Source organism: Periplaneta americana, chromosome 2, assembly GCF_040183065.1.
Source record: "Periplaneta americana isolate PAMFEO1 chromosome 2, P.americana_PAMFEO1_priV1, whole genome shotgun sequence".
In the NCBI taxonomy this organism is placed as follows: domain Eukaryota; kingdom Metazoa; phylum Arthropoda; class Insecta; order Blattodea; family Blattidae; genus Periplaneta; species Periplaneta americana.
Genome location: NC_091118.1, coordinates 190,206,350 through 190,233,523, shown reverse-complemented (window position 1 = coordinate 190,233,523; position 27,174 = coordinate 190,206,350). Strand labels below are relative to the sequence as shown.

Here is a 27,174-nt window from a genome sequence, read left to right as displayed (position 1 = left end):
GTTTGTTTAAGTTCCTTCCTTTGTTTATCTTTGCGTCTTGGAAGTATTAATCATTTCATCAGAAGAAATAAAAATGGCAAATTTTGACTTAGTTCCTTTCTAAAAAGTGCGATTCAATTATAACCGCTCATAGCCCAATGTTGAAATACAAGGTGGTTAAAAGTCGCTTTCCCCAAACACTTCCTTACATTTAATTACATTCAATTTACATTTGACTACACATTCCTTTACAGATTTTGTTCAAAATGGAGGCCCTGTTTCTCGATACACAATTCACAACGTTTAAACACTGATTTACAGATGGCAGAACATAACTCACGATTTTAATCAATTTTCACGATCGTCTGTTGCAATTATGCAGATCCTGCGGTTTCTGTGGCCTCTTCGGATAATGAAAATTTGAAAATGTATGTCACTTTTGAGACATCTTCTGCAATTTTAAAACAGTATTCTACTCGCAAAGAACATAAATTACTTTAAGATTATCAGGTCAACAGACCACCTGTAATCCATGATTTGAATGATGATGATGATGATGATGATCATGATGATGATAATGACGTTATTCACTATAATAAGTGTTTACGCATTTTCTCAGGGAGCTGTTTATACATATTTAATGGTTCTTGACCTACGAATGACAGATTTACTGGAAGATTTATCACTGTATTTGTGCTGCAGTAAACATTTCCTGCTTTATTTATAGGTTTATGTTTCTTTGTTTGTTGCGAAATCTTATCAAATGTAGTTATTATAGGCTGTGGTCTGAAACCAACTACATGAAACGCAAAACCATAAATTTCCTGATCGACGATGTAATGCTTAGTTAATATTTAATATTTTGCTACATAATATGCAAGTTTTTGTAATTACATTCTTCCGGACAATTAAAATACTTCGCATGACTTCTTTAACAAGGAAAGTAAGTCTGGGAGCCACGTGAGTAGTTATACGGCAAGTAGAAGAAACCTGTTCTTGGAAGATAGGACTTCAAGTGAATCGGTATGGCATAGTTGCACCCCGCGGTCAATTGGGAGGCCTAGGCATGGCATAATTGCGCCCCGAAGAAATCAGGTAGCAGATGGGACATGGCATAGTTGCGCCCCGAAGAAATCAGGTAGCAGATGGGACATGGGATAGTTGCGCCCCGAAGAAATCAGGTAGCAGGATGGACGTGACATAGTTGCGCCCCGATGAGCATAGTACACACGAAAGTGATTGTCATAAAATAAATAAATAAATTACTTAAAAATGTTTACAGTGATAGCTGCATTGAAATCAGGTAGGCCTAGCGTATGATCAATTTTACTATTTAAAATAACACTTTTTTATTGATCACACACAATAAATGAACTGCATTTTTTGTTTCTACATCGATATCTTAACCCTACGGTACAGGGTTTCGAAAATTGAAACTTAGAACCATTATCACTTATTAACTCTTCACCCTTTTCACTAAACTTAACATTCATTTTAAATTAACCTCACTATACGCCACAGACGGTGTGAAAATCACTAATAAAATGTCAAGACTGCTAAGGCCCCATATTCCAACGGCTCACTCATTTGAATATGTCAGTTAATAAAGTACTGCCAACTTCATGGTGTTCATTTTAACGGTAGGCTATTGATAATCATTGCATAAACAGTAGAAAAACAGTTAATAATGTACTGTCAACTTCATGGTGTTCATTTTAATGGTAGGCTATCGATAATCACTGCTTAAACAGTAGAAAAGCAGTTAATAAAATACTGCCAACTTCATGGCGTTCATTTAACGGTATCGATAATGAATATAAATCGAATAAGAAATCAATAAGGTTGGTTGATTACGAGGCTCGAGTTTCCGTAGTGTCTTTTTCTCTACCTGTTTCATCGGGGCGCAACTATGCCATGACCTTTTCTCTACCTGAAGGGAACGGGGCGCAACTATGCCATGCCTTTTTCTCTACCTGAAGGGAACGGGGCGCAACTATGCCATGCCTTTTTCTCTACCTGATGGGAATGGGGCGCAACTATGCCCACAAAACAGGGACCCTTTTTTATATGCTGCATTTTATCTGACCGTGTGGCGCAATATGCCCTGCCCAAGTAAATTTCATCGGTCCTGGTATTTCTATACCACGAAATTCTCTTTTCGCGGACATATTCCGCTCTGTAGAACTTAAGGTACCAATAAAGGATAAAACGGGAAATAAAATAGAAACTATGTGGGCTAGCGTGCTAAGCCAATAGCTTGCAACTGATAATGAGCTAATAAACGTTAAAATACTCCAGGAAATGAAAGCGGATGAGGAAGAAATCGAAATAAAAAAGAAACAATGGAAATGTGAAATAACTAGTATAGCAAAGGTCTTAAATGAAAACCATAAAAGTTAAAAGGAAAATGAAGGCTCATGATTAGTCAGCGAATTCAGTCGAAATAGAGGCATAATGGCAGGGGAAAATTTATCTTAAATTTGTATTCCGATAGAAATACAGTCTGACATTTAGAGTATTCAAATGCAGGTTTAAGCTAATTTTGAAGGCTGTATTTGTTTTTGTAATGAAGGCTATTTTTTTTTTGTCATTAAGTTATTTTCACAGTACCTACAGCAAATACCTTACAATAATAATACCGGACAGCTAGCAGTTTTACGTGCGAACGACGATGGTGCTGCTACCTACCTGCCGGGATGGAGATACTCGCGAAACAAGCTGTAATCAACTGCAATGTATATTGTTGCTGGGCTAGTTAATTTGTTAATAGTTTTATGAATTAGTACTAGTGTTAAAATGTCAGGGTGTATATGTGCTGTTTATAATTGTGACAATTACAGCATTACAAATTGTTCCAAATCGTACTTTGGATTTCCGACAGTTCATAAAACTTAAGTCAACAACATTCTTTAGTAGGCCTAATTCCTTCGTCTTTGTGTTGATAGAAAAATACAAATTAGTTTTTTTTATGTAGACCTAATAAATGAATAGAAGTTAAAATGTATTGGATTTTAAGGTTTTATCAAATTAAGTTTTATTGTTGTTCACATGCCTTTACTAATTATTACAAGCATCACATTACTATCAATTTTATCTTTGCAGTTGTCAGCAATGCGTATATAAAACATTACTGTAAATTCATTCCTAATATCAGATTGATTTTGTCTCGGTAAACCAAAGAAAAAATATGTAGGCCTAACAATTAATTACGGAAAGTAATATGAAGTATGCAATATTTCTCATAATATGCAGCTTTGATATAAGATGATAATTTTACAATAAATATTATTGAACATTTCTTAAATGTTTCATATATAATTCCGCATTAGTAACTCACGTTTTAAACAATAGTCCGAATCTCGCTATGCTAATATTAAATTTGTATATGTGAATGTAATTCCATCCCTCTGCGCTTGATGTCAGGTCCGCGATTTTTCGCACTCAGCCAATGCTGCTAGTATACAGCTGTCCGGTATAATAAATAGTAAGGTATTGGCTACAGTACGACTTTCGAAGGTTACGAGCTGGCTACATGTAAATTATAAGTGTGTTATCAAGTTTACATCATATCATTGTTTCTGCCATACCTTTTACAAAGCTTATATTCATATTATGTGTAATAGTAATAAATGCATTTGAACACGGACCTCTACTAGCAGGCGTCATGTTGTAGGCGGTCATGTCGAGGTACTCCCTGGTGAGGGCCAGGGCGTCCTTGCCGGGCCCGTACACCAAGTGGGGCAGGGCCAGTATGTAGCAGGATAGTCCGGAGAAGGCGACGCCCCAAGCGATCCACAGTGGCCTGTTCCCTTGCCCTCCATAGTACGACAGCGTCAGCGATAGCAGGATCTGGCTGATCTCGTTCCCACTCATCACAATGCCTGCAACACAATGTTTGGAAACTCCTCACTAGTTACATCTTAAGGGACTGACATGAGTCACATATCATACAGGATGATTCAGGAGGGATAGTAAATAGTGGTATATGGACTATTCTGGATAAAACAGTTCATATAAACATGTGTCCAATTCTCATTGAGTGTGGAGATACAGCTGTTTGAATGTTATGCGTTACAAATAGCAAAAAGGAAAGACAAATGACTCAATGATTACATTTGTTACTTATTTACATGGCATCAATACATTTCAACAGTTCAGTGCACTTTTCCGTTCTGTTCACGACAGTAAGTGTTGCCCTTCTGAGGTCATCTTGTCTCTCTCTTTTTTTTTTTTTTTTTTGTACATTTCGCCTTTAATACACCCCCACAGACAAAAATCGACAAAAGTAAGGTCTGGGGACCTTGATGACCAGGCTTCGAGACTTGGGACCCGATAAAATAAGTTTACTGTGCATGTACTATAGGTTGTTGACTCGCTGCAGGTAGTGAAAGATGGAGATGTATTGAGATAACAACGTTGCTATTTAGAGTAGAGTACGGTAGTATGGGGAAACGCACACATATGTACATTCTGAAAGTAAATATACATTACACAATGACAATGTCAAAAGAATTTGAAAAGCTTTTATTCTCCTGTCTTTTATAAGCATTTGTGTTTAATTACACACAGTGTTAATGGTGGAAATAAACATGTAGCAATTTTAATTTCTTCATTTATTCTATTGGTCGTCTTTAGGAAGTGCAGTTGCAGTACCGAATTGCAATGTACTACAAGATACGTTTTCAGTGTCTCAAACGTAAATCTTTTTCGGTTATCTGCCAAACACAATTTGTACGGTACTGTGAAAAGCTGCGCTCTACGTCGCATGACGAAAAAACCTAACATCATTGCAGTCTCTAAGAGACAGTCCTTCATTCTCGGGTGACTCTATGTCCACTAATTTGCTGTTTATATTACACAGTGATCCATATCCGTTATCTTTACATAAAATTGATTTCCACTTCTGTTTTACACGTTCAGTAACTGATGTACTTGGTGTCTCATTAATTCTCTGTGTCATTTCCTCAACTAATTTTAGGGCTTCTGGCATCTCTTGCTCTGACTTTTCTAACCGTGTAATAGTTTCAGACACAGTTTGAAAATAGTATTTGTATGAAAACCAAATTATTCGTCAGAACCTTCAAATCAATAGCGTTTTCCTTTGCGTATTTGATGGCATTCATTCTACAGTACCCCCACCCACTGTACGCTTTACCACTATACTCAGCACGCCGTTATGCGGATTTCCCACTGAACTGCTCTATCGGGTCCGAAGTCTCGAAGCCTATTGATGATCAATGCATGTAACCACAGCGACCGATCCATCGTTCGAGGAATATGAGATTTAGATAATGTGTCACCTGACGGCTAAAATGTGTAGGGACTCCGTCATGTTGGACGAACAACCCCATCCTTGTTGTTGAGCGTATTGTGCGGTACATTTTTTTTTGGTTATTTTACGACGCTGTATCAACTTCTGAGGTTATTTAGCGTCTGAATGATATGAAGGTGATAATGCCAGTGAAATGAGTCCGGGGTCCAGCACCGAAAGTTACCCAGCATTTGCTCGTATTGGGTTGAGGGAAAACCCCGGAAAAAACCTCAACCAGGTACCTTGCCCCGACCGGGATTCGAACCCGGGCCACCTGGTTTCACGGCCAGACGCGCTGACCGTTACTCCACAGATGTGGACTTGTGCGGTACATATCACGAAAAAGAAATAAGGGCAAAGATAGCCTACTAGGAAGAAATTAAAATGTTTAAACTGATAGACAAAATAACATACAGGAATGAATGAAGGCGGGACAGACTGAAGAACGTAATAAACTGATAGTTGATTTTAAGTCTGTGGAAACAGTTATCCAAGAAGGCCAAGGAAAAGATGGTTGGAACAGATTCAAAATACACTTACATCATGACATCGGAACAAAACTAAATAATTAATCTATGATCGTGGTAGTAATGAAGATGACGATTATGATGATTTTGTTTTTCTATTTACGAGTATATGTCGTTTTCAAGCTACGGCGCGTCACCTTGGCATCGCGTTAAGGTCGATAGAACGCATGGAATAGGCTTTGTCGTGACAACATAATTGGTAACGTGTATAGAATGTCATTGCTAAAATACAGGGACATCGTTCTATTTTTACCTCAATTTTAATTGTACCTGAGTTTTTTAATGTACTTCACTCCAACCCCTTCTACTAGTAAACTTCCAACCGTTCTCCACACAGAACCAAGGCCACGTATGCGGTCACAGTAAGCAGTACTGAGTTAGTGAATATAGTACGTTCCAGAAATATATTCGCATTTTCCAGTGACGAAAGAGCTTTCAATATTGAATCATATTTTCGCACAGGTACTGTCATCCGTTTGCTTACGTCGCATCCCGGTTTCCCCCACCCGCTTCTGCTCGCTTCTCTGTAGAGGCTAGTGGCTAGGCTCTCTTAGCTCTTTTATGGAAACATTAATTTCTGTTAGGAATTGGACGTTTACGTAATATTATACAGCTGTTTAAAATAACTTAAATAAAACGGCCTCGTTAAGTAATTAACTGTCATGTGATTTCGCCCCTTTCTACGACCCTGATATATAACCACGTGGACGGACAGTAGATAGTATGTCTGAGTAATTTTATCTTTTCGGATCGGGCAGAAGTGAAGACTGAATTTACAGTACGTAAGGTACTCTTTTATAGAGTAGGTACAGAATTATTTCAACATGAATTACTAGTACGAAGGCCGAAACTGGTAATTGGAATTACGTACAATAGTCTATAGTGCGATAATATGCACAAAAGAACTGAAGCCTGTATCGAAATGAACGGCCTCCATTTTCAAAAATGTGTTTAAATATCCATATTATGATTATTTTTCAACTTAACTTCATTATCGATATTGTACGCTAATTTGCTATAGACAGTATAATAATATGCACTGCATAATGAATACGTCCGAGTCTGGCCGCGAAACCAGGTGGCCCGGGTTCGATTCCCGATCGGGGCAAGTTACCTGATTGAGGTTTTTTCCGGGGGTTTCCCTCAACCCAATATGAGCAAATGCTGGGTAACTTTCGGTGCTGGATCCCGGATTCATTTCACCGGCATTATCATCTTAATCTCATTCAGACGCTAAATAACCTGAGATGTTGATAAAGCGTCGTAAAAGAACCTACTAAAAAAATAAGTCCGAATTTGTAGCTCAATTCGTGAGTAAAACACTTATTATTAATATAGTAATCTATTTTGATTAAACAAAAACCTAATGAAAATGATCAAACTCAAAATCGCGATATTTTCTAGTTTACGTAAATGGATGAACTACTTTCCTTCCCTCCTACACCTAGTAAAGTGATTTGTTTGTATATTACGCCAGTATCATCGAACTCCAGTCGTGAAAGGGGTAGCAAACTGTGTTTACGGTTCTGAACCTTTAATCCAAAGGTATAGCCAGGTTAGTATTAAAAATGTTAGTAAGAATAAAATGATGTCCCTGTATAAGTAGGCTATACTTGTAATATATCAGGAAAAGTTTTTTCAGTGTAAGCGAAAACTACAGTAAAAGGGTTGAAGCATTTTGAAGATACACTCAGTATTTCCATGTTACTCCATTCTTTTATCTCTCATATATTTTTTTTTTTAATTGAAGGAAAGTGCCGTCCTGAAAATAGCAGATGGTAGGGACCAAAAGCTTTCTTACAATCGACTGGCCTGTGGCTTTAATAGATAACACAACGTGTTTATGTTCGTTTTAAGTGCTCGCCATTCTAGAGCTATCAATCTGTCCGTGAGATTTGATTAGAAGGTTAATGATCCGCGTCAAATGCGCAGCTGGGCACAGGTTTCATGCAGTCCGTATCACGAAGACTGTGTCGGCAAAATACTCATTGCTTGTCAGCTGCAGTGTTGCCACATCTTCTGATTTGTCAGAAGCTCTTCCAGTTTTTCAAGAATAGTCGGTATTCTGCTGCTCAGGACCAGGCCTATGATCTCATATGGATACCCAATTTGGGGTGGTGCAACACATTGCCATCTAAATAAATTGCAATTTTTTCAAAACACATTTTTACGATCAGCTGTTAATACACTTAGGCTCAATTGTATAAAACTCCCTGACTAAAGATCAACTTTGATCGAAGATCGGAAAGTGAACCGAGTTCAGACACTTCTTCTATTGTATAAAACTTTTCTGCGATCAAATTACCTTGGTTCAAATGCAATCTAAGTTCACGTGAAAAGGATTTGGCAATATCGCATAAACAGGTGAAATATGTGATGCGCGGACCATGTTGCACAGGTTTGTTCAGTGTTGCCAATCTAGCGACTTTAACTCTTTTTCAACAACAATTTATTTTAACTTTTATATTGCTTAAATAGGGATTTAGCGACCTTTTTAGCACCCCATAGTGACAAAATTTAATCTTTCTTTGTTGATAATGAGAAATCTAGCGACTTTACAACTATTTTTTGGCGACTTTCTGTACACTCTGTTGGAGACACTGGTTTGTTTTGTGCAATGTAAATAATGGCGGACAATAAGAAGAAGTTTGACTGTTCTCCAAATTGTTATCATGTTATGGTGTTTGATACTGCTAAACATAATAAAGCTTTATAAAACGACAATTTTCGTTTAGTAATACAGTTAATTGAAAATTTACATTAATAATTAATGATCGTTATAAACATAATATAATTATAGGTTAAGTTATTTGATACTGCTGAACACGATAGAGCCTTATAAAATATAAGATTGTTTGTGTATTAAGGCAAAAAAATTGAAAAAAAAAATATATAAATGTACCTACCATATCTATTAATAATAATAATAATAATAATAATAATAATAATAATAATAATGGATATTTTATTTTCACAATCTGTCACTCGTATATTTCAAACAGAAAAGAAATAACTGAACTTGGATCATCGAACTTAATCGGAGAAATTTCTTCAAAGTTGACTTTAGTTTGAGACAAATTAATCTCAGATTAGACTTTATACAACACAAAATTCCAAGTTCAGCTACGAGGATCAGTTTAACCTCTGATCTAAGATTAAATGGTTTATACAATCGGCCCTTAGTACGTAAGAAACAATCAGTTACAACTACATTTCAGGTTCAATCAATAAAAGAACACATTAAAAACTTTCCCATTAATTTGTTCTTCAGTTTACTCCTTCTTCCTTCTCCTGAAATCTTCAATCTTGACCTGGACCTAACTTCTCCTTTTAGCATCTCTACCAGAATGCTAGCACACATTCATAATCAATTTTGCAAATTTCTAATGAAAAAGTTAGTATTGAACTGCTCATTCTTTTACATTTTTTCTTCTAAATGTTAAATATTTTAGCAAAATGTTCATATGTAGGAATCATGTTTTAAAATCTTTCAACACGATGCCTACATTATAATTTATGTGGAATACGGGATAGGAGTCATTCTCTGGGCTTTGTTCTGAGAATTACTGTTCATTTAAACATAAGCTGTAAGGATTTTAGCGCCGGAAAGCATAATGAAGTGAAAAAAATGTCGGATACAAGGGTTTTCTCTGATTTTTACATTCTCTCTCAATTTATCTCTTTTCGTTTTGAAAAACAGAGCTGTCAACTTTTTGCGCCTGTGTCTTCAATAGACTTACCCTCTATTTACAGTTTAATGAACAACTAGAATCATAAATTGAGTTGTTAACTCTAAAATAAGAAATTTCAGTCCGCACAATTCAAAATTGGGACTACTGGATTGGGTATGCAGCTTTAAACACATATATCTATTTCATAAATCATTTTATGCTCGACCATGCCGAAATGTAGTAATTATACACCTGGTAGCAGTCCTTTAATGCATGTAATTAAAGTACACCTAATCATTAAAGTACAGGTCTTCAGCCAATGACAAGTCAGCTTTGTACCGTTATATCGATTATTCTCGGATATGCAATCGACAGACAATTAGAGAAAAGTCACGGAGGCTGGAAATCCAACACTGTCGCAGAAGGTTATGTTCTGTTACTATAATAATTAGTGTTAATTGTAAATAATATTCAAATAAATTCAATTTGTCATCTCGTTTTTCAATGTCTAATTTAATTTCAATGTTATATCAAAGCTAATATTTAGTTTACTCTGTAGGTTCTTATAGGCTATCAGGGTCAAGGTGGACATCTGTTCCTCGGAAAAAATCAATACTTTCGCGTCTGCGCACATCTCACAATTTACGAGGTATTGCTCAAGGTCAGTTAGATACAAATAAAATGAATAATTTCAAGTTAGAAATATGGTCGAGCATAAAAAGTCGTATGAAACTCGCCTATAATGGTAATTAAGAAGCTCGTGTCCACACCCGTGGAGTAACGGTCAGCGCGTCTGGCTGCGAAACCAGGTGGTCCGGGTTCGAATCCCGGTCGGGGCAAGTTACCTGGTTGAGGTTTTTTCCGGGGTTTTCCCTCAACCCAATACGAGCAAATACTGGGTAACTTTCGGTGCTGGACCCCGGACTCATTTCACCGGCATTATCACCTTCATATCATTCAGACGCTAAATAACCTAGATGTTAATACAGCGTCGTAAAATAACCCATTTAAAAAAAAAGAAGCTCGTATGAAAATTATGAAACTCGCTTGCGCTCGTTTCATAAACATCCATACTCGCTTCTTAATTACTATCATTATAGGCTCGTTGCATAATGTACTATTAAAGTAGTGACTTTTTTATAATCATACTTCTCATTCAATTTTGAATTATTTTTTTCTCGCATCTGGCAACACTGGCCTGCTGGCTAACTAGCCAACTCTCATCTGCATCAGATGTGTCCGCTTTCAGAAGCTACCTTTTTACTTGATGTGAGAAAAGCGGGGTTGATAGGCCTATGTGTAATATGTTCATTCCATTTCACTACGCCAAATGAACTAGTTTGTGATGAAAGAGTAATGGAACGGAGAAAAATTCTCTCCGGCGCCGGGATTTGAACCCGGGTTTTCAGCTCTACGTGCTGATGCTTTATCCACTAAGCCACACCGGATACAACTCCGACGCCGGTTAGAATCGTCTCAGATTAAGCTCCAACTCTTGGGTTCCCTCTAGTGGCCGCCCTCTGCACTACGTCATAGATGTCTATGAACGCAGGACCGAAGTCCACACATGTGCTGAGGTGCACTCGATATGAGTGACTAGTTGGCCGGGATCCGACGGAATAAGCGCCGTCTTAAATCACGAAGTTTGTGTTATGTTTTTTCATAAAAATAAATTAAGAAAATCTTTTAGCCATAGGTGGTAGAGAGCTGGACTCACGTTCCGAGGTTGTAATCGGTCGGACAAGGGTTCGATTCCCGCTTGGACTGATTCCCTGGTTGGATTTCTTTCTCAGGTTTACCCCAGCGTAAGACGAATATCAGGTAGTTCCATTGCGAATCCTCGGACTTATGCCACCAATTACCATTTCTCTACCGCAAATTCCATCGATAGTAGGTAATCTTGTAATTGATACAGGATCATTAAATAACCGAACAAACAAATTAACATTTTGCGATAATAGGTGGAATGAATAAACATATTTAAATGCACATAATTCGAAGTGTTTCTACAATTTATTAGTGTTCGTACTTTAGGATTAGTTTATAATAACTTAATAACCAATAACAATAGCCACAGAAATACTACTAAGAATGTTTTTTATACAGGGACATCATTTTATTTTTACTAACATTTCTAATATTAACTTGGCTATACCTTTGGATCAACGTTTGAGAATCGGAAACACCGTTTTCTACCCCCTTCCACGACTGGAGTTCGATGATACTGGCGTAAAATACAAACAAATCACTTTACTAGGTATAGGAGGGAAAAAAAGTGGTTCATCCATTTACGTAAACTAGGAAATATCACGCTTTTGGGTTTGATAATTTTCATTACGTTTTTATTTAATGAAAATACAGTACAGTATTAACAATGAGTGTTTTTACTCACGAACTGAGCTGTTCATGCGGACGTATTCATTATGCAATGTATATTATACTGTCTACAACACATTAGCGTACACCATAGAGAATGAAGTTAAATTGAAAAATAATCATAATGTAGATATTTAAACACATTTTTGAAAATGGTCGCCGTTCATTTCGATACAGGCTTCAGTTCTATGTGCATATTATACGTAATTCCAATTACGAGTTTCGTCCTTCGTACTAGTAACTCATGTTGAAATAATTCTGTACCTACTCTATAAAAGAGTACCTTACGTACTGTAAATTCAATCTTCACTTCTGCCCGATCCGAAAAGATAAAATTACTCAGACATGCTATCTACTGTCCGTCCAAGTGGTTATGTCGTAGAAAGGGAGGAAATCACGTGATAGTTAATTACTTAACGAGGCCCTTTTATTTAAGTTATTTTAAACAGTTGTATGGGTATAATATTACGTAGACGTCCAATTCCTAACAGAAATTAATGTTCTCAGAAAAGAGCTAAGACAGCCCAGCCGCTGGCCTTTATAGAGAAGCGAATAGAAGCAGGTAGGGGGAACCGGGATGCGACGTAGGCAAATGGACGGCAGCATTTGTGCAAAAATGATTCAATATTGAAAGCTCTTTCGTTGCTGGAAAACGCGAACATATATTTGGAACGTACTGTTTACTATAACCGTAAGGTTACTATGACTATTTATGCGGTCTTGGATCTGTGTGGAGGACGGTTGAACTTCATTAGTAGAAGGGGTGGGAGTGAAGTACATTAAAAAACTCAGGTACAATAAAAATTGAAGTAAAAATAAAATGATGTTCCTGTATATAGGCCTACATATTTTATAAGGGGTCAAGATCATTCGTTTCATCAGAGATTGTACTTTATATTTCGTACGTACATACTTGTCACTGGATTTTATATTATTTAGTACATTTTCGTATCGTTTCCATGGTTTTTAGTTGTCTATTATAGCAAAACATTTCCATGGTTTGTATTTACCAGCATCACAAGACATATTTTTGCCTGAATTGTACGAATTACGGAAGACTAAATCTGATTAAGAAAAAGTTATTTACAAAGAATACTTGTTCACGAAACATCGGGTGCAAGGAAATAGTATTGCGTGGTCTTCTGATCTATGTGACGATTATAAACCTGAGCTGGTTACTTCACGTGGTAAAAAAGCATAGTCTAGTGAGTGTCGGATCGTGCTCTTGATTGGGGAAGAATAGAGGAAGCAGAATGCTTACAACCAATGAGACGGCGAGTAGCACATCGGCAATCTACATTACATGTTTATTCAGCAAAGTCTCTCAACGTCTCGAGGATCTCTAGAGAAGCAGCGATAAAACTTCCTACAAGGTAATTTGTTCAAAGGACTCTACAGCAGAATTAGACTACAAAATGTATTAATACCTCCTGGAAACGACTTCAGAATACCGCGTAAGTACTTATGTTGTTAATGCATTATTTATTGTTTATTTTTTGGTTCATTGAACATCGTTTTTATGTACGTATTTCTATATTTATCCTTGTAACTTCAATAAAACATGTTTTTTAAATTAATTTTAAGGGGAGGCAGAGGTGAAATTTTCGAACAAAACTGAAGAAAAAATGAAAATTTGTTTTTTTTTTTTCCATTTTTATTATCTTTATTTTCATATTTTTTTATTTTTTATTTTAGTAGGTTATTTTACGATGCTTTATCAACAGCTTAGGTTATTTAGCGTCTGAATGAGATGAAGGTGATAATGCCGGTGAAATGAGTCCAGGGTCCAGCACCGAAAGTTACCCAGCATTTGCTCATCTTGGGTTGAGGGAAAACCCCGGAAAAAACCTCAACCAGGTAACTTGCCCCGACCGGGAATCGAACCCGGGCCACCTGGTTTCGCGGCCAGACGCGCTGACCGTTACTCCACAGGTGTGGACATTTTCATATTCCGATGTTAGTTTTTTTTATTTTGTGCCCTTTAAAAGTATGAAATTAAAACCAAGATAACTGTATTATTATATTATTCCCATAATAAACTAATACTTATCATTATTTATATACCTTCTCTGAACATATAAATAAAAAGAAATATTGAAAATTTCTTACAATATGGTGCATGGAGCATTTTATATCAAACAATATAAAGTTTTATAAAATTATTAATATTTACAGAACTATTGTACTTAGAAAGTTGAAACTTGGTATGGCCATTACTAATAACATAACCTTATTTTATTTCAAGGAGTGCAGTTCGGTGGCTCCTTTGAACACCCACTTACAGATTTATGACTTCCTACACAAACAACTCTGACAATTCCATCTTGTCCCCTCGTCCCAACATAGCACAGTTGCCACAATCCTGGTGACCTTCGAAATTATGCAGTGAAACTGACTGGATTCTTGGAATTCGAAAAAGATGCGGCAACTCTGCCTCCATGTGGATTTGACGGGCACCTGTCAATTATTCTTCTGAACGAGGGTTGAGATTGGTTACTAACAAGAGAAGACAAGATTTCCGTCACAGTAAGGAAGACATTTATTTATGACAACCAATTAGTAGGGGGCAGTAGAAGGTCTGTCGGCAAAGTCCTTTCTATGAAACTGCACTCCATGAAAAAAAAAAGAAGTATACTTAGTATCCATGATCAATTTCAAACAAATTTTGTGGATTTTGAAATATTCACCTCTGCCTCCCCTTAAGTGAAGCAATCTTGGTTTATACTGCAAGTACTTACGCGGTATTCTGAGGTATATCTGAACGAAAGATTACTATTCTTGTGACGAAGTTTGTACTGTGACGTAACGCCCTTATGTCACAGAAGCCTCTGTACAAATTGCGATAAATCATTGCGATGACGAAAAACCGTAGGCTATATTGAATTAGTGACACACTAGAGAAGGCGTTCAGAAGCACGGTCAACAACTTCGAACTGTAAAAGGTACGGTAGCAGGGGTGTATTTCAGGGCTGACGGGCTCTGGCGACGCCAGGGTACTGCTATTTTTCGAGTCCGGGCAGCGCAAGGGCACTTTTATGATTTTCGTATTCTCGTCCAATTTTGTATTTATAAAAAGTCATATTTCATTCATATTTAGACAATTTCATAGGGAGGTCTACTCTGCAGACCTAAGAACTAAGAACCGTATTCTGTCCCAGGGCGTACGGAGATAAGGTTTGTTGTTCATAGACTACATTGACGTGGCGTCATATTTCGCGCGCGACACAGGTACTACCACAGTCTAATATATACAGTCACGAAGCTCAATACGTAGTAAATATGCATCCATAGATAGTTGCTAATCACTAGAATCGCTAATATCGCCTCATTACAGACAATGCGAAACAGTACCGGCACAGTCTATTGTTCCTAGTCCCTCACAACTCAAGCTTCGTGACTGTGGTACTACTGTATTAAGGAACATTTGGGTCTTGTTTATGATGTAGTTGACATAATATTCATGATTCAAAGCTAGACTCCCAGACTGTTCGCAATGCATTCTAGTCATAAAGTATAATACTACGATGACCTTTCCTACAGTTTAAATCTGCAGTACTAGGGAAAAGTGACATAAGTCAGTTTCCACAAACCATTTTTGATAATTTATTGACAACTTACACTGGTTTATGTCGATTTGATTTTTTCTGTATGAATTATTGCAATGGGAGGAATACTTATGTATTTTTTTTCCAAGCGAGCAGATGTTCCGTAAGTTGTCAATAAATTATCAAAAAAGGTTTGTGGAAACTGACTTGTGTCACTTTTCCCAGGCACTGCAGAAATTATTTATTCATTTATTTAACTGATTTATTTTTAATGGTACAGTTAAAGTCTTAGGCCTTCTATTCCACGCAGCCAGTATAAAAACACATAGGCTTTATTATAAATAAATGCAAACAGAAAACAATGATATAATAATAATAATAATAATAATAATAATAATAATAATAATAATAATAATAATAATGATAATAATAGTAATAGGCATAATAATAATAGGTATAATAATAATGACATAATAATAATAATAATAATAATAATAATAATAATAATAATAATAATAATAATAATAATAATAATAACGAACGTAATAATAGTAAGAGCAAAATGTAGATGTGTTCAGATATGTGTAATTCTAAGAATTAAATAACTAAAATTATTTAGTGTTAAATGGATAATTTGGACTAAAAGAATAATTAATATAACGAAGGAAAATTTATATATTAAAAATGAAAATCATATTCTACAAAAGTAATATATGAAGTAAGATTATATTCTAGAGACGAAAAGCAGTTTTTTTACAATCGGCATTTTAAAGTAGTTAATATCATTCTGATAGCCCTTTTACACTATGTACACTAAAATACGCTCTTTTTTATGATTTACAGAAATTATTTTACATGATCGTTTTTAGGTCTCATCTTTTAAATACATTTAAAAATATACCTACATATTTTATAAACAGTTACCAGTTCTAATAAATATTTTTATAATGTTTCTGTCACGTTTACGGTTTAAGACTATTTTAATACAATTACTTCAACGCTGTTACCGAAATGTTGACGCGTGCTTCACCTTAAGTCCTGAATACCGCAGGGGAGAGGTCATAGAGCGTTTAGCAGAGCAGAGCGTGCAGCAGGCAGTGCTTGCTTACATTTTTCCCTTCCTTTCTGCGGAAAAGTTGTGTAGTTACTGCATTCTTGCAATTTTTTCTAGAAGCAAAGTCGATTTCCCACTAAATAAAAATAAATAATGACAAAGGAAAACTCTGTTCGTTTTATCTTAAGGATTTACTCTGTGACGTTACTGTCGCTGAACACTTTCCACTATGAATATTATGCCTATTATTACTGCATCAATTTAAAAACGTAAAGGATCTGATCCATATTTTTAATCTCATCTAATTGATGTCTAATAATAATAATAATAATAATAATAATAATAATAATAATAATAATAATAATAATAACAATAATAATAATAATAATAATAATAATAATAATAATAATAATAATAATAATAACAGAAAAACACGGGCCCACCGGAGCCGGAATTCATTGCCAACTGTTCTTTACCTATCTAACTCTAGGCAACAACCATACACCTTTTAATGGAGAAGTAAGAGCCATATGTACTGCTGTGAAACAACTGTTGTGCAGGTCCTTCCCATTATCAAAACATTGTCCTCCTCAGTGACTCAAAAGCAGCGATATCTGCAATTGGAAACTACTTACTACAACCAGCTAATGATGACATTCAACAATGGAGAGAAGACATCAAGAAACTAAATGAAATTGTACATCTGCAATGGATACCTTCTCACTGCGGTATTGCCGGGAATGAACCAGCAGACTTTCTAGCAAAGAAAGGAACAACTATCCCCCTTTCATATTCTAACATGCTGCCATTCCATAGAGCATCTACAAATATAAGCAGTCGAGTGAGACAATGCTTCCATAAGAGTTTGGAGGACCAAATTAAAGATAAACACTGGAAGGACGCACTAAACTCCATTCTCCCCGAATGCCCCAGAAGAGAAGCTGTTGTTACGTTCCGCACCGCAGTAGGTCATGACTGTCTGGCTAATCACCTCCACCGCCTGGGTGTATTATCCAGCCCCCACTGCATGCTCTGTGGATGTTCCGAAATCATGGACTCAAACCATATCAAGACTTGTCCAGCACTTTCATCTGTCAGCTTTGTGGATAGGTACTGGGAGGCCAGAGAAAGAATGCAGCAGTGCTGACATCTACTCCTTCATAGTTTCACTTGCACATTGTTCACTTTATTTCGTTTTCTTTCCTTTTAGTTTTTATCGCCATTGTACGGCCAATGACTCTAGTCAAGTGCCACTGCATTGAATAAAAAAAATAAATAATAATAATAATAATAATAATAATAATAATAATAATAATGATGGTGATGATGATAGTGGCAATCCTATTTGGTATGAGGATGGCGAACTCGTAGTACATACCTGTCGTCTTACTGGGAATCTTGAACCTCTTCTCCAGGGTGGTGAGTGTGGCCACGAAGTAGATGTACGCCATCGCCTGGATGGTGCCCAGCAGCCCATACACGATGAGAAAGTAGCGGGGAGTCGCGTACTTGCGCAGCCATCCTGGTCGGAAGCAAGATCCCAGGCCACATGTGTCCGCCATGGCGCCCGGCGTGGGGCACAATCTGCACCAAAACATCACAAAGGTCAGTAATTTGGAAGGTGTACCTCCTCCATTAAAGGGTCAAACATTTAAATTTTTCAAATCGGTTATTTAACGACTCTGTCTCAACTACTAGGATATTTAGCGTTAGTAGAATTGGTGATAGTGAAATTAGTCGGAGGATTATCAATGAGACTATATAATAATAATAATAATAATAATAATAATAATAATAATAATAATGGTTTATTTTAACTGGCAGAGTTAGGGCCATTCGGCCTTCTCTTCCACTCAACCAGTGCGATACAAAAATACAAAATTACTATATTGCTAAGGAGCAAAACATTATTAATACAATACAATACAATACAATACATAACAATTCCTTTACCTTCCCAACACTCCAATGAAATAATTATGTACTAATAATAACATTAATAATAACAATCATACCTAAATATAATTAAATCATTAAACTCGATTATGATTATAATTACAACTTCAATTTGTCTGCGTCAGTAAGAAATTGTTTAGCTTTGTCTTGAAAGTAGTTATTGTCTGGCAGCCCCTAATCTTCTGAGGTAGAGAATTCCATTCACGAGGGACGGAGACAGTGAAAGAGGATGAATAGTGGGATGTTCTATGGGGAGGAATTGCTAGGATTTGGCTCTCTTGTGACCTGGTGTTTAGATTGTGATTGGAGGATAAGTAGTTAAACCGGGAACGAAGATAATTTGGAGTAGAAGTGTGGAGAACTCGAAACAAAAGAGAAAGCGAATGAAGTGTTCTACGGTTATTGAGTCGCAGCCAGGATAAATATTTGAACGATGGTGTGATATGGTCAAATTTGCGAGCATTGCTGATGAATCTGACACACATATTGTGCACACGCTGTAGCTTGTTCGAAAGTTCAGTTGTCAAATCTGTTAAGTATTATGTCGCAATAGTCAAACAGTGGTAATACGAGGGTTTGCACTAAAGTCTGTTTTAATTTTGGCGGGAGGACGTTTCTGAACGGGTTAAGAGAATGCATGGTATAGCATACTCTCTTATATGACATTTGCCTTACAGTCTGGGGAAACGTCTGAAGACATCCTTCCAGGTAATCAGCCCAACCGAACTTGGAACTCACGACCCAGCGCAACCTCGGAGCACGAGACGGAGCGCTACGCCGCGCTGATGACTACCATGTAAGTGTAATTTTGTAATACAATTTAGTATTCAGTTTAATTAATTTTTTTTGTGACACAGACCCCAGAAGACGATGACGACTCATTTTCACTCCCAAAGAGAATACAGGTAGAACAATATAACTTACTTTTCTCAGCCCTGTTAGCTATACCATGAAATTTGAAAATTTACATTTTGTCTTCCTCCGTCCGCTATTTTAATATTTAAATGTGGAGTCGAGCTCCTATCTTTGTAAGCACATTTTCTTTCATACGTCCAACTTGAAAACGGTTTCTCTTTTAATTGTACAAATAATGACCTCAATCCATGTATTGTGGGTCCCTATCACCACGGCATGGCGCGTCCTCAGGTTGCGGATCGAGGATACGGCCTCCAGATATGGAGGGTAGCTGGGAATATATTGAATAAGCAGTCGTGGACAGCCGATGAGGGGTGGTCCTCCAGCTTGGGGTTGGACGAAGGGCTAACAACCCATCACCGTAAAAAACAGCTTGTTACAAATCCTTCAAATAAGCCTCGGAATGGGACTGATTTTCTGGTACGACCACAGCAAAGGAATAAGGTTTTGAGATTTGGTACTTCGAATGTTACAAGTCTATATAGAACAGGAGGGGTAACATTAGTAGCAAAAGAACTAGCTAGATATAGAATAGACTTTGTGGGAGTACAGGAGGCTAGGTTAGATGGGAACTGCATAACACAAATTGGAGATTATTTGTTGTATTATGGGGAAGGAAACGGTAATCACCAATTAGGAAAAGGATTCTTTATTCATAAAAGAATAAAGTCAGCAGTAATTGAGAGAGGAACATAGGTTGAGGGTGTTTGAGAATAAGGTGCTTAGGAAAATATTTTGGGCTAAGAGGGATGAAGTTACAGGAGAATGGAGAAAGTTACACAACGCAGAGCTGCACGCATTGTATTCTTCACCTGACATAATTAGGAACATTAAATCCAGACGTTTGAGATGGGCAGGGCATGTAGCACGTATGGGCGAATCCAGAAATGCATATAGAGTGTTAGTTGGGAGGCCGGAGGGGAAAAGACCTTTAGGGAGGCTGAGATGTAGATGGGAAGATAATATTAAAATGGATTTGAGCGAGGTGGGATATGATGATAGAGAATGGATTAATCTTGCTCAGGATAGGGACCAATGGCGGGCTTATGTGAGGGCGGCAATGAACCTCCGGGTTCCTTAAAAGCCAGTAAGTAAGTAAGTAAGTAAGTAAGTAAGTAAGTAAGTAAGTAATGACCTCATTGTTCTCTCAGTCTGAGCCATTTTACGCAAAATTCATGTGTAACACAACACACACATATGCACTTTTCATTAAACTAACACTCAACAATGAAGCGCATTCACAGTACACCAATATAGCGCGACGATATTATTGTGACGGAGAGGCTATCCGCGTTTCGCACTGAGCTGTAGCGAATCGATACCCCCTCCCCGGTTCTCTCTCACGATTGCAAGTCAAGATCGTAACCATTCCTTTAGAGGCTTCTGTTACAAGCCTCGTACTGAAATCTCCATTCTGGAATGACTGCCAACAATGAACTTAATATATGGAAGGGTCGGAGGGGCAGACTTAGCCTCAAAAGCCTCTTCAGAGCTTCGCCAGTGCTATTTAGCATTAAATCTTATTCTTAGTTACTCTTAATATCGATATATAGGCCTACTGTAATAATGAACTTCATCGTTCCTTTGACTCTGGTTTCGCCGCTCTAATGGAAATGAAAATTACAATTTTGTGAGATCGTGTATTTCCCTGCGCTGTAAATTCAACAGTTTATTTTTTAAATTGTTTGTTTGTATAGAGAACTTGAAGTTTATCTTCAGTAGCAGTATTTCTCTGGCAGGATCTGATAAATTTTAGTTATGGTGTCAGATTTCGCATTGTAGAAGGTTTCAGCGCAATAATTGGAAATCATCCAGCAAGTGGAAACATTGGGCAATATAAACCAATCAATTGATTTATAATATTGATGTAGTGACAATAAGGATGTAAGTTTAACATAATAATCACCGTGATTAAAATTTTAAAGTCGCAATCGTATCGTTCATACATGTATTGAATAGTTTTGACTTAATTTATTTTCCTGTTTTGCAAATGAACGTGAAAAGATTAAGGGTTATCTGGTATAATCGAAGAGAGATAGGCATATTTGTGCTGCGGTTTCTACGAATAATGAAATGCAGATGCAGTACTGATTTATAGCATCACATGAGGCCAGTTAACTTGAGTTAATCAAGATAACATTGTGTATCCTTGTGTGAAAACATACTTACAATGATAAATGAGGCAAATGATCAGGGTTGTAACATTTTATATAAAACATAAGTACTATTATATTCATAATGACGTTATGTGATGATCATAATGAAACTAATAACCAATATATAAGTTTTGGTTTGAAGAATATGGTAACATTATAATAAATTGTTAGAGCTGATTTCAGACAGAGAGGAAGCAAATGTAGACAATTTTTTTCTTCCATCAACAGTTTGTTCGCTGAAGTTTTTCAGTAAACGTTAGGGTTGACACATAAGCATTGACAAACATGATCCGGATTTGCAAACTCCAAACTCCGGCGAAGATTTAAGGCCCATTTACAATGAAAATTAAACATAACCGTAACATAAACACAGACGTTTGCGCCCAGGCTACCAAATGGGATCATTCACAATGATTCACATAAGCATTGACATAAAAACATTACCGTAAGACGTTAACATTAAAGTTTGCAAACTCCAAACTTTAATGCTTATGCTTACTTGATTTGCAAACAGAACACAATCGTGGAGCGCTGAAGTATACGACAGAATATGAGGAAATGGCGTCGTTGTTATGTTTCCATGGTTACTAAGTATGTTTGCTGTTATGTTCCCATCGTGAATGATGGTATGACTTCTTGATTTTACCGCAACGTTTATATTCTTAAGTTAGGCCTAACGCTTACGTACTCTCTATAAAATTACTAGTCTGTTGGATGAGTGCACTGATTCCAAATTAATGTGAGGCATAGAGACAATACTCTGTCGGCCATCACATTTCACTCAGGCTTCTCCCATAGTTCGTTCGTTCGACATGCTGTCTGATTGTGGGGCTGCCACCTTAAAGTTACGTAGCTAAATAGCTTTACCAGTGATACTTTTTGAGTGTGAGGAGTACATACTAAATATGCACATATTTACATGTGCAATAAATTTAAATTTTACATTAAAAAGTGTAGGTTTTATGAAAAATAAATAAAATGATAATATTAAAAAAAATGACATTACAGAATACTGAAGAGAGTTACAAATCAAAATTACGAATGTTAGCGATAGTCAGTTAAATCGTACCAGAAGAAGCCTGAAATGATGATGATGATGATGATGATGATGATGATGATAGTGATAATTATAATAATAACTGGTGACGTAAATAACACAAGATTGAGTAAATAAATTGAATAAATGCAAGTGCGTTCAAATATTTGTAACAGTAAAATAATAATAATAATAATAATAATAATAATAATAATAATAATAATGGTAATAATAATAATAATAATTGAACGATCACAAATTAATTAGGCCAAATGCATAAGAACGAGGAGAATGAATATAGGAATTAACATAGGACTGAACGAATAGTGGATGATGTATTTATTAATGAAGTAATTAATGTAGAAATGAATGAATGGAGGATGATTTATTGGCGCAATTAATATAGGACTGAATGGTGAATATTTCAATGGCGTACGAGTAATTAATGTAGGAATGAATGAGAACTGACCATTTGTGGCGCTAATTAATGTAGCAGTGAATAACATGAATATTTCAATAGCGTAATTAATGTAGGAACGAATGGTGAATATTTAAATGGAGTAATTAATGTAGTAATAAATGACGTGTATATTTAAATAGCGTAATTAATGTGGGAATGAAGTGAATATTTTAATGGAGTGATTACTGTAATAATGAATGACGTAATTAATTTAGGAATGAATTACACATATTTTAATGGAGTAATTAATGTAGTAACGAATTACGTGTATACAGAGTGGAATGAAATAGCCTTGCAGATTTCCAGAGCGAGTAGCTCATGTTATATGTAACAAAAACTATAATATCATATTGGTGGAACGTTCATAGACTTTTCAGAAAAAAAAATTTTTCTTTTCCAAATGTTTAACAGTCTCTTATTGGGTAACTATTGCGAGTAGGATAGTGATTTTTGTCTATATCGGTAAGAAATATAATAAAAAATAATTTATTCCTCTGGCGTATTTTAATAGCGTGAACGGTTTTCGTGTTAATTTAATTTAAAAAAGAAAAACCTAAATTCGAGCCATTGAGCGAAACGAGTGGCAGTGTCTCGGCAGAATGCAGCTGACGTACGGAGACTCACCGAGTTCGTTGACTTCTTACATCTGTATCACGAGTAGAATGTGTTAGCGGCGATGTTACCAGACTGACTGAAACTTGAAACTTAATTTTCTAACTAACCGTGAATTTAATCACAAAACGTAATATAGGTTTTCTATTAATTTACGTGTATCCAATCGTCCCTTTCAAGCTGCAAGGTTATTTCACTTCCACCCTATATTGCAATGGTGTAATTAATGTAGGAATGAATGATGAATATTTTATTGGATTGATTAGTGTAGGAATTAATGAATGATGAATATTTTAACGGCGTAATTAATGTAGGGATAAATGAATGGTGAATATTTAATGGCTTAATTAATGTTAGAATGAATGAATGATGGTAAATATTTTATTTAACGTAATTAATGTGGGAGTGAATGAATGGTGAATGTTTTAATGAAACAATTAATGTAGGAATGAATTAATGAATGAATAGTGAATATTTAACGGCATAATTAATGTAGGGATAAATGAATGATGAATATTTAATGGCTTAATTAATGTTGGAATGAATGAATGATGATAAATATTTTATTTAACGTAATTAATGTAGGAGTGAATGAATGGTGAATGTTTTAATGAAACAATTAATGTAGGAATGAATTAATGAATGAATGTTGAGTATTTTAACGGCATAATTAATATAGGGATAAATGAATGGTGAATATTTAATGGCTTAATTAATGTTGGAATGAATGAATGATGATAAATATTTTATTTAACGTAATTAATGTAGGAGTGAATGAATGGTGAATGTTTTAATGAAACAATTAATGTAGGAATGAATTAATGAATGAATGGTGAATATTTTAACGGCATAATTAATATAGGGATAAATGAATGATTAATATTTAATGGCTTAATTAATGTTGGAATGGATGAATGATGATAAATATTTTATTAAGTAATTAATGTAGGAATGAATGAATGGTGAATGTTTTAATGAAACAATTAATGTAGGAGTGAATTAATAAATGAATGTTGAGTATTTTAACGGCATAATTAATATAGGGATAAATGAATAGTGAATATTTAATGGCTTAATTAATGTTGGAATGGATGAATGATGATAAATATTTTATTAACGTAATTAATGTAGGAATGAATGAATGGTGAATGTTTTAATGAAACAATTAATGTAGGAGTGAATTAATGAATGAATGGTGAATATTTAACGGCATAATTAATATAGGGATAAATGAATGGTGAATATTTAATGGCTTAATTAATGTTGGAATGGATGAATGATGATAAATATTTTATTAACGTAATTAATGTAGGAATGAATGAATGGTGAATGCTTTAATGAAACAATTAATGTAGGAGTGAATTAATGAATGAATGGTGAATATTTAACGGCATAATTAATATAGGGATAAATGAATGGTGAATATTTAATGGCTTAATTAATGTTGGAGTGGATGAATGATGATAAATATTTTATTTAACGTAATTAATGTAGGAATGAATGAATGGTGAATGTTTTAATGAAACAATTAATGTAGGAGTGAATTAATGAATGAATGTTGAGTATTTTAACGGCATAATTAATATAGGGATAAATGAATGGTGAATATTTAATGGCTTAATTAATGTTGGAATGAATGAATGATGATAAATATTTTATTAACGTAATTAATGTAGGAATGAATGAATGGTGAATGCTTTAATGAAACAATTAATGTAGGAATGAATTAATGAATGAATGGTGAATATTTTAACGGCATAATTAATGTAGGGATAAATGAATGGTGAATAATTAATGGCTTAATTAATGTTGGAATGGATGAATGATGATAAATATTTTATTTAACGTAATTAATGTAGGAATAAATGAATGGTGAATGTTTTAATGAAACAATTAATGTAGGAATGAACTAATGAATGAATGGCGAGTATTTTAATGGTGTAAATGTACTAATGACATCATTAATGTAAAAATAATGAACGATGTTGTGTTAAATGAAGCAATTAATATAGGAATAAATAAATGGTGCATATGTTAATGGTTTAGTTAATGTAACAATGAATGAATGAATGGTGAATGTGTTAATGAAGTAATTAATATAGATAAAAATAAGTAAATGAACGAATAGATAAATAAAACAACTCAGTAATATAAGATTTTCTAAACGAAGATTTTCTTGTGCAATATAAACCACTGAAAATTGTGTAATAATCATTAATAATTAGGAACTTTGGTCTTTTGATAGACATAGTACGTTATTTTGTTATCTTCTGAACTGAATATACATTATTTCCATCTCTTTGCTGTAATCCTTAAAGACATACGCCCACTCTGTAGCAACATGGATTGCAAATGTTTTTATCGCTTAGAAATGTTTTTCTTTACAAATGGCGAGTACTTTACTGTTCTTTTGAGCAGGAAGATGTTTTTCCGCACGCCTTTCTGATCTTAACGAGCTTTTCAGGCGCGTCTTTCTTCCATTACGACATTTATGGCTATCTTTGCCTAATACATATAAGGTTGAGACGCATGATTTATATTGTGGGATCCATCATTAATTAGTTTTATCAATACCATATATTTGTATTACGTCATATCCGTTTTCGTTAACAACGAATTTCGTAGAACTAAAATGTTGACTATAGTGACAACTATTCACACTGGACATCAGCAGCTGCTATTTTGTAACTGGAATACGATTATGGAGTACAATACATCTTATACCATTGAAGCATTTTCTTCTTGTTGCGTTTTATGATACAGAGGTATAGGATATACCAAAGAAGATCATATGTCGCTGTAATGTTTAAGAAATCTAACTTATTTACAAATTTCGATATAGATTTTTACTAAATGTGGTAAATAATGCGTCTATTACTTTCTCGTGAGAAAAAATAATTGTCATACGGCGGAAAAAATCGACTTCGAGATTTTAGCAGGAATAAACTTTTTTGCAGAATAATGTTTTTTTCTAGTCAACTTACAGCAAACGACCGCCAAGATTTAAAGTTGATTTTACCGAATTTAGAGTTGCCAACCTAGAAAAGTATGTTGAAATATTACAAATAACTGCTCTAGAGTTGTAATGAAATCCACTGCCTTCTATGTATGCTACAATCCTACAATGTATGTAAAATTCAAATCTAAAAGGCATTGTTAATTAATATACATTATACGAAATAAATCAGTGTATTTGAAATGTACTGAACTTTACTTAAACAATTTAAACTTCACTTTAAAAAAGAAATAAAAATTATTCCAATTGAACACGAAATATTACAAGTACCTAAATCATTTCTACTCCTTCACATTGAAATTGACGGTGAAGTTTGTATGTTGGCCAGACTGCTAACCTTCAGTCAGCTGTTCATAGTGTAGGCCTAATGTACGTGCTGTATATTAAGATTTTTGAAAATACACTATTATTTTCAAAATATACTATCGTGCAAAAAATACTGTACAATACATGTTTGTGAAGTGCATTACAAAATTTCGGAAATTGAAAAATTCGCTCTGTTCGTTTTTTTTTTTTTTTTTTTTTTTTTTTTTTTTTTTTTTTTTTAACTTTTCCTCGAC

General features: G+C 35.2%; 1 protein-coding gene across 1 annotated transcript in view; it reads right to left on the bottom strand.

The window, feature by feature from the left end:
- Oatp33Ea (Organic anion transporting polypeptide 33Ea) overlaps nucleotides 1–27,174 on the bottom strand; it is a 111,571-nt gene that overhangs the window by 41,466 nt on the left and 42,931 nt on the right. Inside the window, exons 2-3 of the mRNA XM_069819182.1 lie at nucleotides 17,842–18,047; nucleotides 3,627–3,860 (exon numbers count right to left, since the gene is read on the bottom strand). Of these exons, the coding sequence (XP_069675283.1) occupies nucleotides 3,627–3,860; nucleotides 17,842–18,025 (418 nt within the window). The 5' untranslated portion in view covers nucleotides 18,026–18,047. The remainder of the gene's footprint in view (nucleotides 1–3,626; nucleotides 3,861–17,841; nucleotides 18,048–27,174) is intronic.